Raw genomic sequence first — 16,144 nt, 5'->3', positions numbered from 1 at the left:
CAGAAAGATAGTGAGGAAACACTTAGCTAACCTAAATGAATTCAAGTCTCCAGGTCCAGATGAATTACACCCCAGAGTAATGAAGGAGATAGCAGAAGAAATTTTTGAACCCCTCTCCATAATCTTTGAAAATTCTTGGAGAACAGGAGAAGTGCCAGAAGACTGGAGAAGAGCAAATGTTGTTCCTATCTTCAAAAAGGGGAAGAAGGTGGACCCAAGCAACTATAGGCCGGTGAGTCTGACTTCTATACCAGGAAAGATCTTTGAACAAATTATTAAACAACATGTATGTCAATACCTGGATAAGAATGAAGTGATTAAACAGAGTCAGCATGGGTTTGTAACTAATAAGTCATGTCAGACTAACTTAGTTTCCTTCTATGACGGTATCACTGATTGGGTGGATCAAGGAAATGCTGTAGATATAGTATATCTTGACTTCAGCAAAGCATTTGACAAAGTCTCTCATACAATCCTTATTGAAAAAATGACTAAGTATGGAATGGACAAGGCAACTGTTAGGTGGATTCATAACTGGCTTAGTGATCGGACCCAAAGAGTGGTCGTAAATGGCTGCACATCCAGTTGGAAGAATGTCTCAAGTGGGGTACCACAGGGCTCTGTCCTGGGCCCTGTATTGTTCAACATCTTTATCAACGATTTAGATGAAGGAATTGAGGGTAAACTGATTAAATTTGCTGATGACACAAAGCTAGGAGGGATAGCTAATACTAGAGAAGAGAGAGAGAGGATTCAAAAAGATTTAAATAAACTGGAGAAGTGGGCAGCAACTAACAGAATGGTTTTTAACAGGGAGAAATGCAAAGTACTACATCTGGGCAATAAAAATGAAAAAAGCATATATAGAATGGGAGGAATAGGGCTAAGTGACAGCACATGTGAAAAAGACTTGGGTATACTAATAGATCACAGACTGAATATGAGTCAACAGTGTGATGCAGCAGCAAAAAAGGCAAATGCAATTCTAGGATGTATTAACAGAAGCATACAGTCTAGATCACGTGAAGTCATTATTTACCTCTACTCCTCTTTGGTCAGACCTCATCTGGAATATTGTGTCCAGTTTTGGGCACCACATTTTAAAAAAGACATCAACAAACTGGAGCAAGTTCAGAAAAGAGCGACCAGAATGGTGACCGGTCTGCAAACCCTGTCTTATGAGGAAAGGTTGCAGGATTTGGGAATGTTTAGTTTGCAAAAGAGAAGACTGAGAGGAGACTTAATAGCTGTCTACAAATATCTAAAGGGCTGTCACATTGTAGAAGGATCAACTTTATTCTCATTTGCACAAGGAAAGACTAGAACCAATGGGATGAAACTGAATGGGAGGAGACACAGATTAGATATTAGAAAAAACTTTTTGACAGTTAGAGTGATCAATGAGTGGAACAGGCTGCCACGAGAAGTGGTGAGTTCTCCTTCAATGGAAGTCTTCAAACAGAGGCTGGACAGACATCTGACGGATGATTTAGCGAATCCTGCTTTGAGCAGGGGGTTGGACCAGATGGCCCAGGAGGTCCCTTCCAACTCTACGATTCTATGATTCTATATACCGTACAGTTGCTAAGGTGGGGCCCTGACATGGGATACTCACCACACACGGGGATATGAACACACACACAAAATGCGCCACACACTACCACGTGCTTCAACACATATACCACCCTCAGCACACATTTCACCATACATACACCAACCTCGCCACATAAAAGTCGAAACACAAAAGTCGCCACTCAAAATTCGCCACGCTGTCCCAGAGCTGTTTAAAAGATGAAAAATAATCAGTGATTGCTTGCTATCAGCAACAGTTTTCTTTGTAGACAGTTGTGGTAACTGAGGCCTATTATTCTTATCATTTCTATGGTGCTATCGTCCTTCTGTAAAGCTGGAAATAACACAATTTATTACTGTGCCAACACAGACCACCCTCTGACACAGACTGCAGGGGGAGCCCAGTATCACACAGGATAGGATTAGATACACAGCTCAGCAGTCAGTATCACACAGGATGGGATTAGATAAATAGCTCAGCACAGGATAGGAATAGATACACTGCTCAGCAGACAGTATCACACAGGATAGGATTAGATACACAGCTCAGCAGTCAGTATCACACAGGAGAGGATTACATACACAGCTCAGCAGACAGTATCACAGAGGAGTGGATTAGATACACAGCTCAGCAGTTGGTATCACACAGGATAAGATGAGATACACAACTCAGCAGGCAGTATCACACAGGATAGGATTAGATACATGGCTTAGCAGTCAGTATCACACAGGATAGGATTAGATACACAGCTCAGCAGTCAGTATCACACAGAATAGGATTAGATACACGGCTCAGCAGTCAGTATCACACAGGATAGGATTAGATGCACTGTTTATGTGCAATATAATCATTATAATTTGTTATAACTAACCACAGTTGGCTACTATGCCCAGGCAATGCCGGGCTCTTCAGCTAGTATACCTATAAAGAGAAAAATCAGACAAAATGAAAATTTTGCAGTGGTGTCTTAATTTTTGCCAGAGCTGTATATTACTCCATGTCTTGTCTAGTAGTGATAGATGCAATATGAAATACAAATCAATTATGGTATTCTGTATATCAGAATACCCTGTGTCTTGGGAGGAGGGGAGGAAAATTTCCTTGCAAAGGAAACATTGCTCAGTATGTGGGCTTCGGTGAAAACACAAGGAGATTTGTGGAGCTGTTTTCTTGTGAGACCAACATTAAAGGAGAAATTGCAGGACTTACATGACTGAGCTGTCTTGCATTATGGGGGTTAAGAGTGCTTCTTTTTCCAAGCTGAGGCAGTAATGCACTGGAGTGCGAAGATGAACCCTTCAAAAAGAAATGCGGGAGCGCAAATCGAGACACCAACTGATAACCCCCGGCATGGAAGGAGAGTATGAATGTATTTATTTTAAAGAGACCAATCATGAGAAATGAGAAGGTACAATTTTCGGTTAAAACAACATTCTGAAGATGAAAAAGGTTTCTCCCGTGTGAATTCTCTGAAGAATATTAAGAGTTAATTTCCATGTAAAACATTTCCCACATTAAGTACATGAAAAAAGCTTCTCCCCCGTGTGACTGCTCTGATGGCTATGAAGAGATGATTTCTTCTTAAAACATTTTCCACATTCTGAACATGAAAATGGCTTCTCCCCTGTGTGAGTTTTCTGATGTGTGTTAAGAATTGATTTCTGGTTAAAACATATTCCACATTCTAAACATGAAAAAGGCTTCTCCCCTGTGTGAGTTTTATGGTGTCTATCAAGATTTGCTTTCTTGTTAAAACATTTCCCACATTCTGAACAGGAAAATGGCTTCTCCCCTATGTGAGTTTTCTGATGTGTGATAAGACTTGATTTATGGCTAAAACATTTTCCACATTCTGAACATGAAAATGGCTTCTCCCCTGTGTGAATTCTCTGATGTGTGATAAGACTTGATTTCTGGTTGAAACATTTTCCACATTCTGAACAGGAAAAAGGCTTCTCCTCTGATGTGTGAGTTCTATGGTGGCTATCAAGACCCCCTTTACTGTGAAAACATTTCCCACATTCTGAACAAGAAAATGGCTTGTCCCCCATGTGAGTTCTCTGGTGTGAAACAAGAATTGTTTTATCGTTAAAACATTTCCCACATTCTGAACAGGAAAAAGGCTTCTCCCCTGTGTGAGTTCTCTGATGTGTGATAAGACTTTTTTTATGGCTAAAACATTTTCCACATTCTGAACATTTAAATGGCTTCTCCCCTGTGTGAGTTTTCTGATGTGTGTTAAGAATTGATTTCTGGTTAAAACATTTTCCACATTCTAAACATGAAAAAGGCTTCTCCCCTGTGTGAGTTTTCTGATGTGTCTTAAGAACTGATTTCTGGTTAAAACATTTTCCACATTCTGAACAGGAAAAAGGCTTCTCCCCTGTGTGAGTTCTCTGATGTATGTTAAGAATTGATTTCTGGTTAAAACATTTTCCACATTCTAAACATGAAAAAGGCTTTTCCTCTGTGTGTATTCTCTGATGTGTGATAAGACTTGATTTCTGGTTGAAACATTTTCCACATTCTGAACAGGAAAAAGGCTTCTCCTCTGATGTGTGAGTTCTATGGTGGCTATCAAGACCCCCTTTACTGTGAAAACATTTCCCACATTCTGAACAAGAAAATGGCTTGTCCCCCGTGTGAGTTCTCTGGTGTGAAACAAGAATTGTTTTATCGTTAAAACATTTCCCACATTCTGAACAGGAAAAAGGCTTCTCCCCTGTGTGAGTTCTCTGATGTGTGATAAGACTTTTTTTATGGCTAAAACATTTTCCACATTCTGAACATTTAAATGGCTTCTCCCCTGTGTGAGTTTTCTGATGTGTCTTAAGAATTGATTTCTGGTTAAAACATTTTCCACATTCTGAACAGGAAAAAGGCTTCTCCCCTGTGTGAGTTCTCTGATGTATGTTAAGAATTGATTTCTGGTTAAAACATTTCCCACATTCTGAACATGAATATGGCTTTTCCCCTGTGTGAGTTCTCTGATGTGTAACAAGATGTGATTTATTGTTAAAACATTTCCCACACTTGGAACAAGAAAATCTATTCTCTGCAGTGTGATGTTTTTGATATTTAAGAAAAGACTTCTCGAGGGGAAAATTATTTACATATTCTGAACGTGAAATTGGCTTCTTTGCTTTATCAGTTTGTTTTTTAATGCTCATTTTGTGACTTAGATTTTCCTCAGGGATCGGTAATGAATCAGAAGACAGGACCTGTTTCAAAGGATCAGATGGTAGATCTTTGTTGCAAATGGATGATGTTATTGGTAGATCTGGAGTAATGTCATCCACTTCAATTGTATCCTGTGTAATCTCAAGATCATTTGATTTAAAAATTGAAGATGTCAGATGTCTCTCTGATCTCCTGGTACAGTCATCTGCCAAGAATAAAACAGATTATTTTTTAATAAAACCTTGAAATTTATCTTTTTAACATTTTTACTTAATCTGCAAAAATGCAAGTTATGTTAAAAAAAGTTTAATTATTCACCAAGACAATGACATTTCACAGTCTGATAGAAAACCTCATAGCATGAACCAGTAGAGTATGGTGTTCGGCTGTTTGTTCATTCTGCCTCCCAAATGTAGGTGAAAATAACAATAAAAACTTCTATTCATCTCACAAAAAACAAGTCCCACTCAGGTACATCATCTGCCAGAGGAAAAACAGAGGTTTCCACATTATTAATGGCTCAAAGGCCATAAACCAATTCAGCAATATCCGCTCTGCCAAAGTCACACCTTTCCCTGACTTCTGAGCCTTGCAGTATGCCCAAACCACATTCAAACATCCATGCATTTGGCCTTACTATATTGAGAAGAACCCACTTAATTTATGGTGGGTCTCCTGGAGCACAATCTGGACACTATGTGATGGGTAATAAAATGGCAAATGTGCAATAATCACTCTCCAACATCCACCAAGTGCTAATTTCCAGAAACTGTCTGTGAAGTCAAAATAGTCACTACTCCTATCGATTAATTCCCTGAGGATTATAATTTCCAAAATTGAGCCACTTTATTGGGTTTTCTACTGCTTTGGTTTTCTATTTTGTCATATTAGGACTTCTGTAAATGGTGTGTCACATTTTTTCTGGGATCTGCTCCTGCAACATCCTTTTTCTGCCAGGCGACGCTGGTGATGCAGGAGACATAGCAACCAGAAACTCTGCATGGCACAGGCTCTGCCCTTCCAATAAGATTAGGTTTCCTGGGACCTGTAGTACCATCCAGTCTAGCAATATGGGATTGTGTGGTGACCAACTGAAGTAATCTGCTTCCTGCTTCCTAGTCTCTTCATACAGGCATATAGCTCATTCAACTACTGCATAGATCCTGCATGTCTCCAATCATTTCTATTCCATGTCAGCAAGCATAGCTAATGGTATATAGCTTCTTCATCTTACTCTGCTTGTCTTAATGCTGTAAGGTCATGTAGCTTTGTCAAAGAGGTTTATGATCCATGTAGGCGTGCAAATTGGTTTATTTGTCTCTCCATTTATTGTCTCTTGCTTTATTAACTTAGTTGATTGATTGCTATCGAGGTAAACTAGTGATAGATCTAAGAGCAAACCTCCTATATATTCAGACATAGCTTGGGGATGCATTTATGTAGGGGTGCATTTATGTACATTTTACAAAGTACCTTGCAGTTATACATGGCAGTTAGACAGGGCAGGAGACAGGTAAGACTTTTAAACAAACCTATTCCCAGTACATTTGGATTGCAACAAAAATTCACCATAAGCATTTGCATTATTTATATCCTGGTTGCTGCATTGACACACATCCACCATCCATGCATTATCTCTTTACACTCCATCCACATCGGCCCCTCAGTCCTCTCATCTCCTAAGTACAGAACTCACGCTCTTTTCACATTGCTAAACTGCACAGATCCATTCAGTCCCACCATTCAATACAAGAGAAGCTCTCACAAATCACTTAACCATCTGCTAATTCTTTCTGTCCTCTTCCTAGTCGCAGGAGATCTCTCTCCCAACCCCGGCCCCTCATGTTATAGTAAGTCACATCCCTCTACAGCTACACTGAGAAACCCCTCAAATCTCATTAATATTCCCTGCATGCCTTCTCTCTCTTTTAATTGTGCCCTTTGGAATTCTAACTCAATGTGTAATAAACTCTCCTTCATCCATGACTTCTTCGATTCTGATTCTCTTAACCATCCGGCTCTTACTGAAACCTGGATCCAGCAGTCGGACACCACTTCTCTCATATCCCAAGATCGGACAACAGAGCAGGTGGAGGCATTGGTCTGCTCCTATCACCCAAATGTACCTTTCAGGTTATCCCTAAAGTACCCTTACTTGTCTTCCCTCCTTTTGAGATCCATGCTGTCAGACTCTACATCCCTTTCTACATGCGAGTGGCGGTTGTGTATCATCCTCTGGGCACCCCTCCCATCAGATTCTGGATCACTTTGCCACTTAGCTTCCACATTTTCTCTCCTGTGACATCATCATGGGAGACTTTAATGTCCCCATTGCTTTTCTCCTCTCCATTTCTGCTACTCACCTTTTATTTCTAACCTCCTCCTTCAGCCTTTCACAGTTTACTAACTCTCCTACGCATGAAGTTGGAAACTCCCTCAACTTGTTCTTCTCCCAGTTTTTCTCAGTGTATGATTTTACAAACTCCCCTCTCCTGCTTTCTGACCACAATCTTCTTTTGTTCTCAGTTAAGAACTGCCATCCCGCTCAAGTCACCTCCATTTTCCAGATTTATAGAATTATACAGGCTATTAACACCCAGAATCTTATGAAGAACTTGCAGTCATCATTGGCCCCTATCTCCTCCCTCTCATGTCCTGACTCTGCACTGAAGCATTATAATGAAACACTGCAAAGTGCCCTGGATGAAACCGCACCTCCTATACATAGAACAACTCGGCACAGACGGCGACAACCCTGGCACACGCTGTAAATACGTTTCCTACAGCAGTGCTCCAGGCGTGCCAAACGTCTGTGGAGAAATGGAGAAAATCTACCCAAAGATCTCATCCATTATAAGTTTATGCTTAAAACATACAACATTGCCCTTCACCTCTCCAAACAAACCTTTTTCAACACGCTCATCACCTCACTATCCAATAACCCTAAATGTTTCTTGGACACTTTTCATTCCCTACTCAACCCAAGAGTGCAGGCCCCAACCAAGGATCTCCACGCTGACAATCTGGCCAATTCAAAGAAAAAAATTGACCATATCCGACAGGAAATTTTCTCCCAATTCCCTTATACAATGACCTGTCCTCCCTCCCCCACTGCATCTAGTTCACTCTCTGATTTTGAACCAGTCACAGAAAAAGAAATGATCAGACTCCTTACATCTTCTTGTCTTATTATTTGCACAAGAGACCCTATTCTGTAACATCTCCTCCAGTCCCTTTCCCCTGCTGTCACCACTCACCTAACAAATGTATTCAACCTCTCTCTTTCAGTATCTTTAACTCCTCACTTAAGCATGCCATCATACATCCATTACTTAAAAATCCATCCTTCGACCAAAGCTGTGCTGGTAACTATAGACCTGTCTCTAATCTTCCCTTCATCTCTAAACTTCTCAAATGCCTGGTCCACTCCCGTCTTATCCGCTATCTCTCAGATAACTCTTCTCTACCCTCTTCAATTCGGTTTACGCTCTTTACACTCTAATGAAACTGCCCTCACTAAAGTCTCTAATGATCTACTAAGAGCTTAATCTAATGGTCACTACCTTATGCTAATTCTCCTGGATCTCTCTGCAGCATTCAACATGGTGGATCATCAGCTCCTCCTCACTATGCTCTGCTCCATTGGCCTCAAGGACACCGTTCTCTCCTGGTTCTCCTCCTATCACTGACTGCTCTTTCACTGTATCTTTTGCTGGTTCCTCCTCCTCTAGTCTTCCCTTTATTGTTGGGGGGTTCCTCAAGGATCAGTCTTAGGCCCCCTCCTGTTATCCTTGTAAACTGACCCTATTGGACAATCAGTAGATTTGGTTTCCAGTACCATCTCTACCGATGTCTCCAACATCATGTCCTCCCTCTGAAACTGAACCTGTCAAAAACTGAACTCCTTGTGTTTCCTCCATCAACAAACCTACCTATGCCCGACATTGCCATTTCCATGTGTGGGTCTACCATTACTCCCCAGCAACATGCCCGATGTCTTGGTCTTGGGGGTCATACTTGATTCAGAGCATTCATTCACCCCCCCACATCCAATCACTGGATTCCTCTTGTTATCTGCAGCTCAAAAACTTTCACCTCTGCAAAAATTCTTACTGTTTCACTTATTCATTCTCATCTGGACTATAGTAACTCTCTACTAATTGGTCTCCCTCTTACCAAACTCTCCCCTCTTCCCAATCTGTCTTCAATGCTGCAGCCAGGATCATATTCCTCATCAACCGTTACACCGATGCCAGTACCTTGTGCCAGTCATTACACTGGTTAAGCATCCCTTACCCAAAAAGCACTCAATGGCTCAGCACCACCCTACATCTCCTCCCTCGTCTGTTTTCACCCTACCCGTGCCCTCATTTCGGCTAATGATCGGAGATTAACACCCTCAATAATCAGAATCTCCCACTCCTGTCTCCAAGACTTTTCACATGCTGCGCCAATTTGTAATGCCCTATCCAGGTTAATTCAATTAATCCCCAATACCCACAGTTTTAAGTGTGCCCTTAACACATTTCTTCAGACTGGCCTACCGCCTCAACAAAATAATCTAACTATCCCTGTGTTGCCCATTCAAAATTTTTACCATAACCAGGTTCCTCGTATCATGTTATCATACACTTTATGCATTTAATAGCCCTCTGTGTCTGGACTGTTACATACTTACGGTAAACTAGAAGAAGAGGGGACCGAAAGAAAAACAGACATGACCAAGAAGCCAGAAAAATACTGATCAAGGATATCAGCTGCGGCAAAGAAGACCCAAGACAACATACTCGGGAGGTAACAACATTTCTAAAACAATCCACAGGGAGGATATTGGAACAAAACAAAATCATCTAAACTGCATGCTCGCAAACGCCAGAAGCCTGATAAACAGGATGGAAGAACTAGAAGCAGAAATATCTATGGGTAACTATGATATACTGGGAATAACCGAGACATGGTTAGATGAAAGCTATGACTGGGCAGTTAACTTACAGGGTTACAGTCTGTTTAGAAAGGATAGTAAAAATCGGCGAGGATGAGGGGTTTCTCTTTATGTAAAGTCTTGTCTAAAGTCCACTTTAAGGGAGGATATTAGCAAAGGGAATGAGGATGTCGAGTCCACATGGCTCGAAATACATGGAGGGAAATATAGTAACAAAATTCTCATTGGGGTCTGTTACAAACCCCCAAATATAACAGAAACAATGGAAAGTCTACTACTAAGGCAGATAGATGAAGCTGCAACCCATAATGACGTCCTTATTTTAACTTTAACTACCTGGATATTAACTATGAATCAGAGACTTGCGAAACCCAGAAAGGCAACAGGTTTCTGCTAATAACCAAGAAAAATCTTTCACAATGGTGCAGAATCCAACCAGAGGAGCAGCACTTTTAGACCTAATACTATCTAATAGACCTATAAAATACAAACATACGGGCCATGTACACTGCGAACAAGTCGGTAGGACAGTGTTCAAACCACCAAAAGACTGAAACACAGAGAAACACAGTATAATAAATGTGAAAAAATACTGTTATATATACTAGTATACAGATATACACCGGCGCTACCAATAGAAAGGGAGGGCTGCTGGTGCCTAGACAGAAGCTGTGCTTGTTCTGCCAAAAAAGGGTTAAATAAGTAAATGGAGAAAGGCACCGCGCTCACAGAAGGATTCACAGATAATAACGTAAAAGTGAAAGTCCTGCCTTTCACACATATGCCAGATAGTCAAAGCTGCAGGAGATGAAAATCTGCCACAGCAAGATACACTGATGAACGGTAAAGGACTTGTACAAACTTACCCTAGCTCTGCTGAATGCAGGTGCTGTGCTGATCACAGTGAATGATCCACAGAAATGCTGGAAAACCAGGTGAGAAGCTGGGAGGATGAAGTGAATGAACTAGCTGACTGGGGTGCAAGTAATGAAGAGAGCTGGGCAGAGCCAGGATAGCTCCGGCCGGTAGCGTCCTGGATGTACAGCTGAGGGGGGACGACACTGTCCTGCACTGACAGCGTGTGACGTCACAGGCTGAGGCTACGGAGCCTAGCTGGGGCCAAAAACCTACGCGTTTCAAAGCAAAACGTGCTTCTTCATCAGGGTGATGAAGGACAGTGTCGTCCCCCCTCACCTGTGCATCCAGGACGCTACCGGCCGGAGCTATCCTGGCTCTGCCCAGCTCTCTTCATTACTTGCACCCCAGTCAGCTAGTTCATTCACTTCATCCTCCCAGCTTCTCACCTGGTTTTCCAGCATTTCTGTGGATCATTCACTGTGATCAGCATAGCACCTTCATTCAGCAGAGCTAGGGTAAGTTTGTACAAGTCCTTTACCGTTCATCAGTGTATCTTGCTGTGGCAGATTTTCATCTCCTGAAGCTTTGACTATCTGGCTTATGTGTGAAAGGCAGGACTTTCACTTTTACGTTATTATCTGTGAATCCTCCTGTGAGCGCGGTGCCTTTCTCTATTTACTGTTATATATACATTTTTTTTTTTTTACAACAGTAAACAGCAAGTGCTAGTAAAAAGATGATAAAACAGGGCATTTAGTTGATACGTTGTTTGCAAAAAAAAGTATACTAAGCTGCTCAAACGTCAAGGTATACCCATCAGAGCAGTCCTAACCAATGTATTTAAAACCTGACCATGTGAACAGTACCTATATGAGCAGGATTCAGAAAGGTAATGTCATATAGGTACTGTTCACATGGTCAGGTTTTACATACATTGGTTAGAACTGCTATGATGGGTATACCTTGACATTTGGTAGAGCGGTTTAGTATACATTTTTTGCAAAACTAAATACCCTGTCTTATCTTTTTACTAGACTGTTATAATATATTTTTTACAACAGAGTATTTTTTCATGTTTGTTATACTGTGTTTCTCTGTGTTTCTATCTAATAGACCTGACAGAATAACAAATCTGCAGGTCGTCGAGCATCTAGGAAATAGCGACCACAATATTGTGCAGTTTCACTTGTCTTTCGCTAGGGGGACATGTCAGGGAGTCACAAATACACTGAACTTTAGGAAGGCAAAGTTTGACCAGCTTAGAGATGCCCTTAATCTGGATGACTGGGACAATGGCCTCAGAAATAAGAATACAGATAATAAATGGAAATGTTTAAGAACATCCTAAATAGGCACTGTAAGCGGTTTATACCTTGTGGGAATAAAAGGACAAGAAATAGGAAAAACCCAATGTGGCTAACAAAGAAGTAAGAGGGGCAATAAACAGTAAAAAGAAAGCATTTACACTACTAAAGAAGGATGGCACCGTTGAAGCTCTAAAAAAAAACAGGGAGAAAAATACTTTATCTAAAAAAACGAATTATAGCTGCCAAAAAGGAAACAGAGAAGCACATTGCTAAGGACAGTAAAACTAATCCCAAACTGTTCTTCAACTATATCAATAGTAAAAGTATCAAAAGTGAAAGTGTAGGCCCTTAAAAAATTGTGAGGAAAGAATGGCTGTAGATGATGATGAAAAATCTGTGAAGGGTTAAAGCTAAAATCAAAGCTGAAGGTTTCATTTCTCCATTCTCTGAAGGTTTTGTTTCTCCATTTTTGTTGCTTTAAGATAAATTTTTGTAATTGGGATAAAAGTTCAGGCTGTCATGAAACCAGACTGTTCCTCATCAGGTGCAAGATAAGGGACCCGGGGGTGTATTACTCTGAAAAACATGCCATTATACTACTTTCTATGCTATGTAAATACGGACATATATGCAGTTTCCGGTTTTCTTGCAATATTATTGGCTTATAAAGTGAAATGATGCTATTGGTAGTTGAGAACTTTGCATAATCAAGCAAAAAATTATAAAAGAAGTGACTAAAATAAACGGGTTTAGCGATCTCCTTGGATCGTCCCATACAGAGACACGTCTCCGTTTGGTAATTTGAGTTGCTAGCAACACTCTGTGGAATAATTTAGAAATCACTGGATCAACCGTGAAGGGTTAATTTAATCTTCACCCTATCAAAGCTAATATATTAAACACCTTCTTCTCCACGGTATTCATGCTGTAAAGTAAAATGCTAGGTGAAATGCCAAGAGACAAAGAAATCTCAATATTAATCACTTAATGATCGGAGGTATTTTCGGTTTTGAGTTTTCATTTTTTTCTCCCCTTCTTCCCAGAGCCATAACTTTTTTATTTTTCAGTCAATATGGCCATGTGAGGGGTTATATTTTTGCGGGACGAGTTGTACTTTTAAACAACACCATTGGTTTTGCCATGTAGTATACTCAAAAATGGGAAATAAATTCCAAGTGCGGTGAAATTGCAAAAAAAGTGCAATCCCACACTTGTTTTTTGTTTGGCTTTTTTGGTAGGTTCACGAAATGCTAAAACTGACCTGCTATTATGATTCACCAGATGATTATGAGTTCATAGACACCAAACATGTCTAGGTTCTCTTTTATCTAAGTGGTGAAAAAAAAATTCGAACTTTTGCTAAAAATAAAACAAAAAAACAAAACAAAAAAAAAAAAAAAAACAGCAATTTTCCAAGACCCATACCAGCTTTAATTTTTCCTGATCTCGGGTTGGGTGAAAGCTTATATTTTGCATGACAAGCTAAGGTTTTTAATGCTATCACATTTGTGCAGATACGTTCTTTTGATTGCCAGTTATTGCATTTTAGTGCAATCTTGTGGCGACCAAAAAATATAATTCTGTTTTGATTTTTTTATTCCTACGCCATTAAGCAATCAGGTTAATCCTTTTTTTTATTGATAGATCAAGCAAATCGGAACGCGGAAACACCAAATATGTGTAGGCTTGATTTTTTTAATGGTTTTATTTTGATTGGGGCTTTTAAACTTATATTTTTTTATTTTTTTAATTTTTAAAACACTTTAAAATTTTGGCATGCTTCAATAGCCTCCATGGGAGAAGCATCCCATACTAGAAGCCTCCATGTTAGAAGCATCCCATACTTGATTGGCTCTGCTACATATAGGCGCCTATATGTAGCAGAAATACAGCATTGCTATGAGCGCCGACCACAGGGTGGCGCTCATAGCAATCTGCCATCAGCAACCATAGAGGTCTCTAGGAGACCTCTGGTAGTCATGGCAACGTGCTGCTGACCCCCGATCACATGACGAGGGTTGGCGATGCGCTCATTTCCGCCACGCCCTGGAAGTACTAGTTAAATGCCCGCTGTCAGCGCTTGCTGCTTTAACAGCCGACAAATCGTGGCTTTGAGCTGGGCTCGCCGCCGTAGCCCACTTCAAAGCAGCGGATACTGACTGCTGACATACTATCCCGACAGTGGTCAGTAAGGGGTTAAGGGTCACCAATCTAACCCGAGAAGAGGTGTGAAACCAGTTAAAGATTAAAATTGATAAATCTCCGGGTCCGGATGGCATACAGTACTAAGAAAACTAAGTAATGTAATAGACAAACCATTATTTCTTATATTTAGAGACTCTATGGTGATGGGGTCTGTTCCACAAGACTGGTACATAGGACATGTGTCACCAATATTCAAAAAGGGCTCTAAAAGTGAACCTGGAAATTATAGGCCAGTAAGTCTAACCTCTATTGTTGGTAAAATATTTGAAGGGTTTCTGAGGGATGTTATTCTGGATTATCTCAATGAGAATAACTGTGTACCTCCATATCAGCATGGGTTTATGAGGAATCGCTCCTGTCAAACCAATCTAATCAGTTTTTATGAAGAAGTAAGCTGTAGACAGGACCAAGGTGAGTTATTGGACGTGGTATATCTTGATTTTTCAAAAGCAGTTGATACCGTGCCACACAAGAGGTTGGTACACAAAATGAGAATGTTGGGTCTGGGGGAAAATGTGTGTAAAAGGGTAAGTAACTGGCTTAGTGATAGAAGGCAGAGGGTGGTTATAAAAAGGTATATTCTCTAACTGGGTTGCTGAGACCAGTGGGGTACCGCAGGGGACGGTGTTGGGACCCCATTTTCTTCAACATATTTATTGGCAATCTGGTAGAAGGTTTACACAGTAAAATATCAATATTTGCAGATGATACAAAACTATGCAAAGCAGTCAATACAAGAAAAGATAGTATTCTGCTACTGGATGAGTTGGAAACTTGGGCCGAGAGGTGGCAGATGGGGTTTAACAACGTCAGGAATTATGACGTAATGTCTTATTGTTCAATCACACATACAGAGCTCTGCTGCATCATCTGGATTTTGAAGGGCCAGGCAGGCACAGATCACAGACATTCCCCTTCATTAATCTACGATCCCCCTCCCTCTCCCCTGCTATACAGCTGTGTAATGTGAGACCCTAGCGTGCCAGCAGCACAAAGAACAGTTACGACCCTAAACTGGTTGGAAGCAGTTCTTGAACCACATGCTCTCTTTGTCCTTGCAAGCTTGAATATCGTAACGTCCAGTTTTTGCAGAGGCGAGAAACTTACATTTTTGGCTTCTGCATCAGTAGAGCTGCCACTGGTGGGTTTTGAAATGCCAGAGATCAGGAGGAGCCGAGAAACTGATTTCGACCCGATCAAACCACACAGCTACACCATGTTTAGACTTAAGTGAAAGCTAATTTTGTCCTAAAACCTACGATACTTCTGTCATCCCTCTGTGAGCTTCGCAGCCCTAGTTATGGCACTCAGAAGCTTTTTCATAACTTTCAAAAGGGGAGTTCATGCCATAGCTCGGCTCACTCAGTGAGGTCATGGGACAGAGGAAATCAATGTATGGATATCATTAAAGACAAAAATGTCCAGGAAGGATGGGAAATCTTGAAAAATGAGATTCTCAAAGCACAATCGTTAGCAATTCCAAAAAGATGGAAGAATAGGAAGCATTTAAGGAAACCAGGATGGATGAACAGAGAACTTAAACGCATGTTAAAAAGGAAGAAAGAAACGGTTATCAAATGGAAACAGGAAGGCATATCTAAAGTAGAATATAATGCTGTCTGTAGAACCTGCAGGGCATGAATCAGATTATCTAAAGCTGACAATTAATTAAGGCTTGCAAGAGACATCAACTGCAATAAAAAAGAATTTTGGGGATATGTCAAAAGTAAAAAAAAGTTAAAGATGCTATAGGATTTTTACAGGAAGAAAATAATGAAATGGTAAGATAATGTTGAGAAGGCCAAACTTATAAATTCCTCTTTTGCATCTGTTTTCTCTCAGAAAGGAAATGTAACATCAACTGATTTTCACTGTCCCATTAAGGGAATAAAAGAATCCAGGATATCTATAAACAGAAAGATAGTGAGGAAACACTTAGCTAACCTAAATTAATTAAAGTCTCCAGGTCCAAATGAATTACACCACAGAGTACTTAAGGAGATAGAAGAAATTTTTGAACCATTCTCCATAATCTTTGAAAAGTCTTGGAGAACAGGAGAAGTCCCAGAAGATGGGAGA

The 16,144-nt window shown here is 40.5% G+C and overlaps 2 protein-coding genes across 5 annotated transcripts in view; both read right to left on the bottom strand.

Moving 5' to 3' along the window:
- The window catches only part of LOC141047230 (uncharacterized), a 218,053-nt gene that overhangs the window by 160,097 nt on the left and 41,812 nt on the right, over positions 1–16,144 (bottom strand). The gene's annotated exons all lie outside the window — the stretch shown is intronic.
- LOC141047227 (uncharacterized) overlaps positions 2,931–16,144 on the bottom strand; it is a 480,556-nt gene continuing 467,342 nt past the window's right edge. For all 4 annotated transcript variants that reach the window (XM_073542181.1, XM_073542184.1, XM_073542183.1 and 1 more), the window contains one exon: positions 2,931–4,958. In XM_073542181.1, the coding sequence (XP_073398282.1) occupies positions 3,088–4,958 (1,871 nt within the window). In that variant the 3' untranslated portion in view covers positions 2,931–3,087. The remainder of the gene's footprint in view (positions 4,959–16,144) is intronic.

This window comes from Dendrobates tinctorius, unplaced genomic scaffold (genome assembly GCF_039654945.1).
Source record: "Dendrobates tinctorius isolate UK_male_01 unplaced genomic scaffold, ASM3965494v1 ptg000126l, whole genome shotgun sequence".
Taxonomy (NCBI): Eukaryota; Metazoa; Chordata; class Amphibia; order Anura; family Dendrobatidae; genus Dendrobates; species Dendrobates tinctorius.
This window is presented reverse-complemented; position numbering and strand designations above follow the sequence as displayed.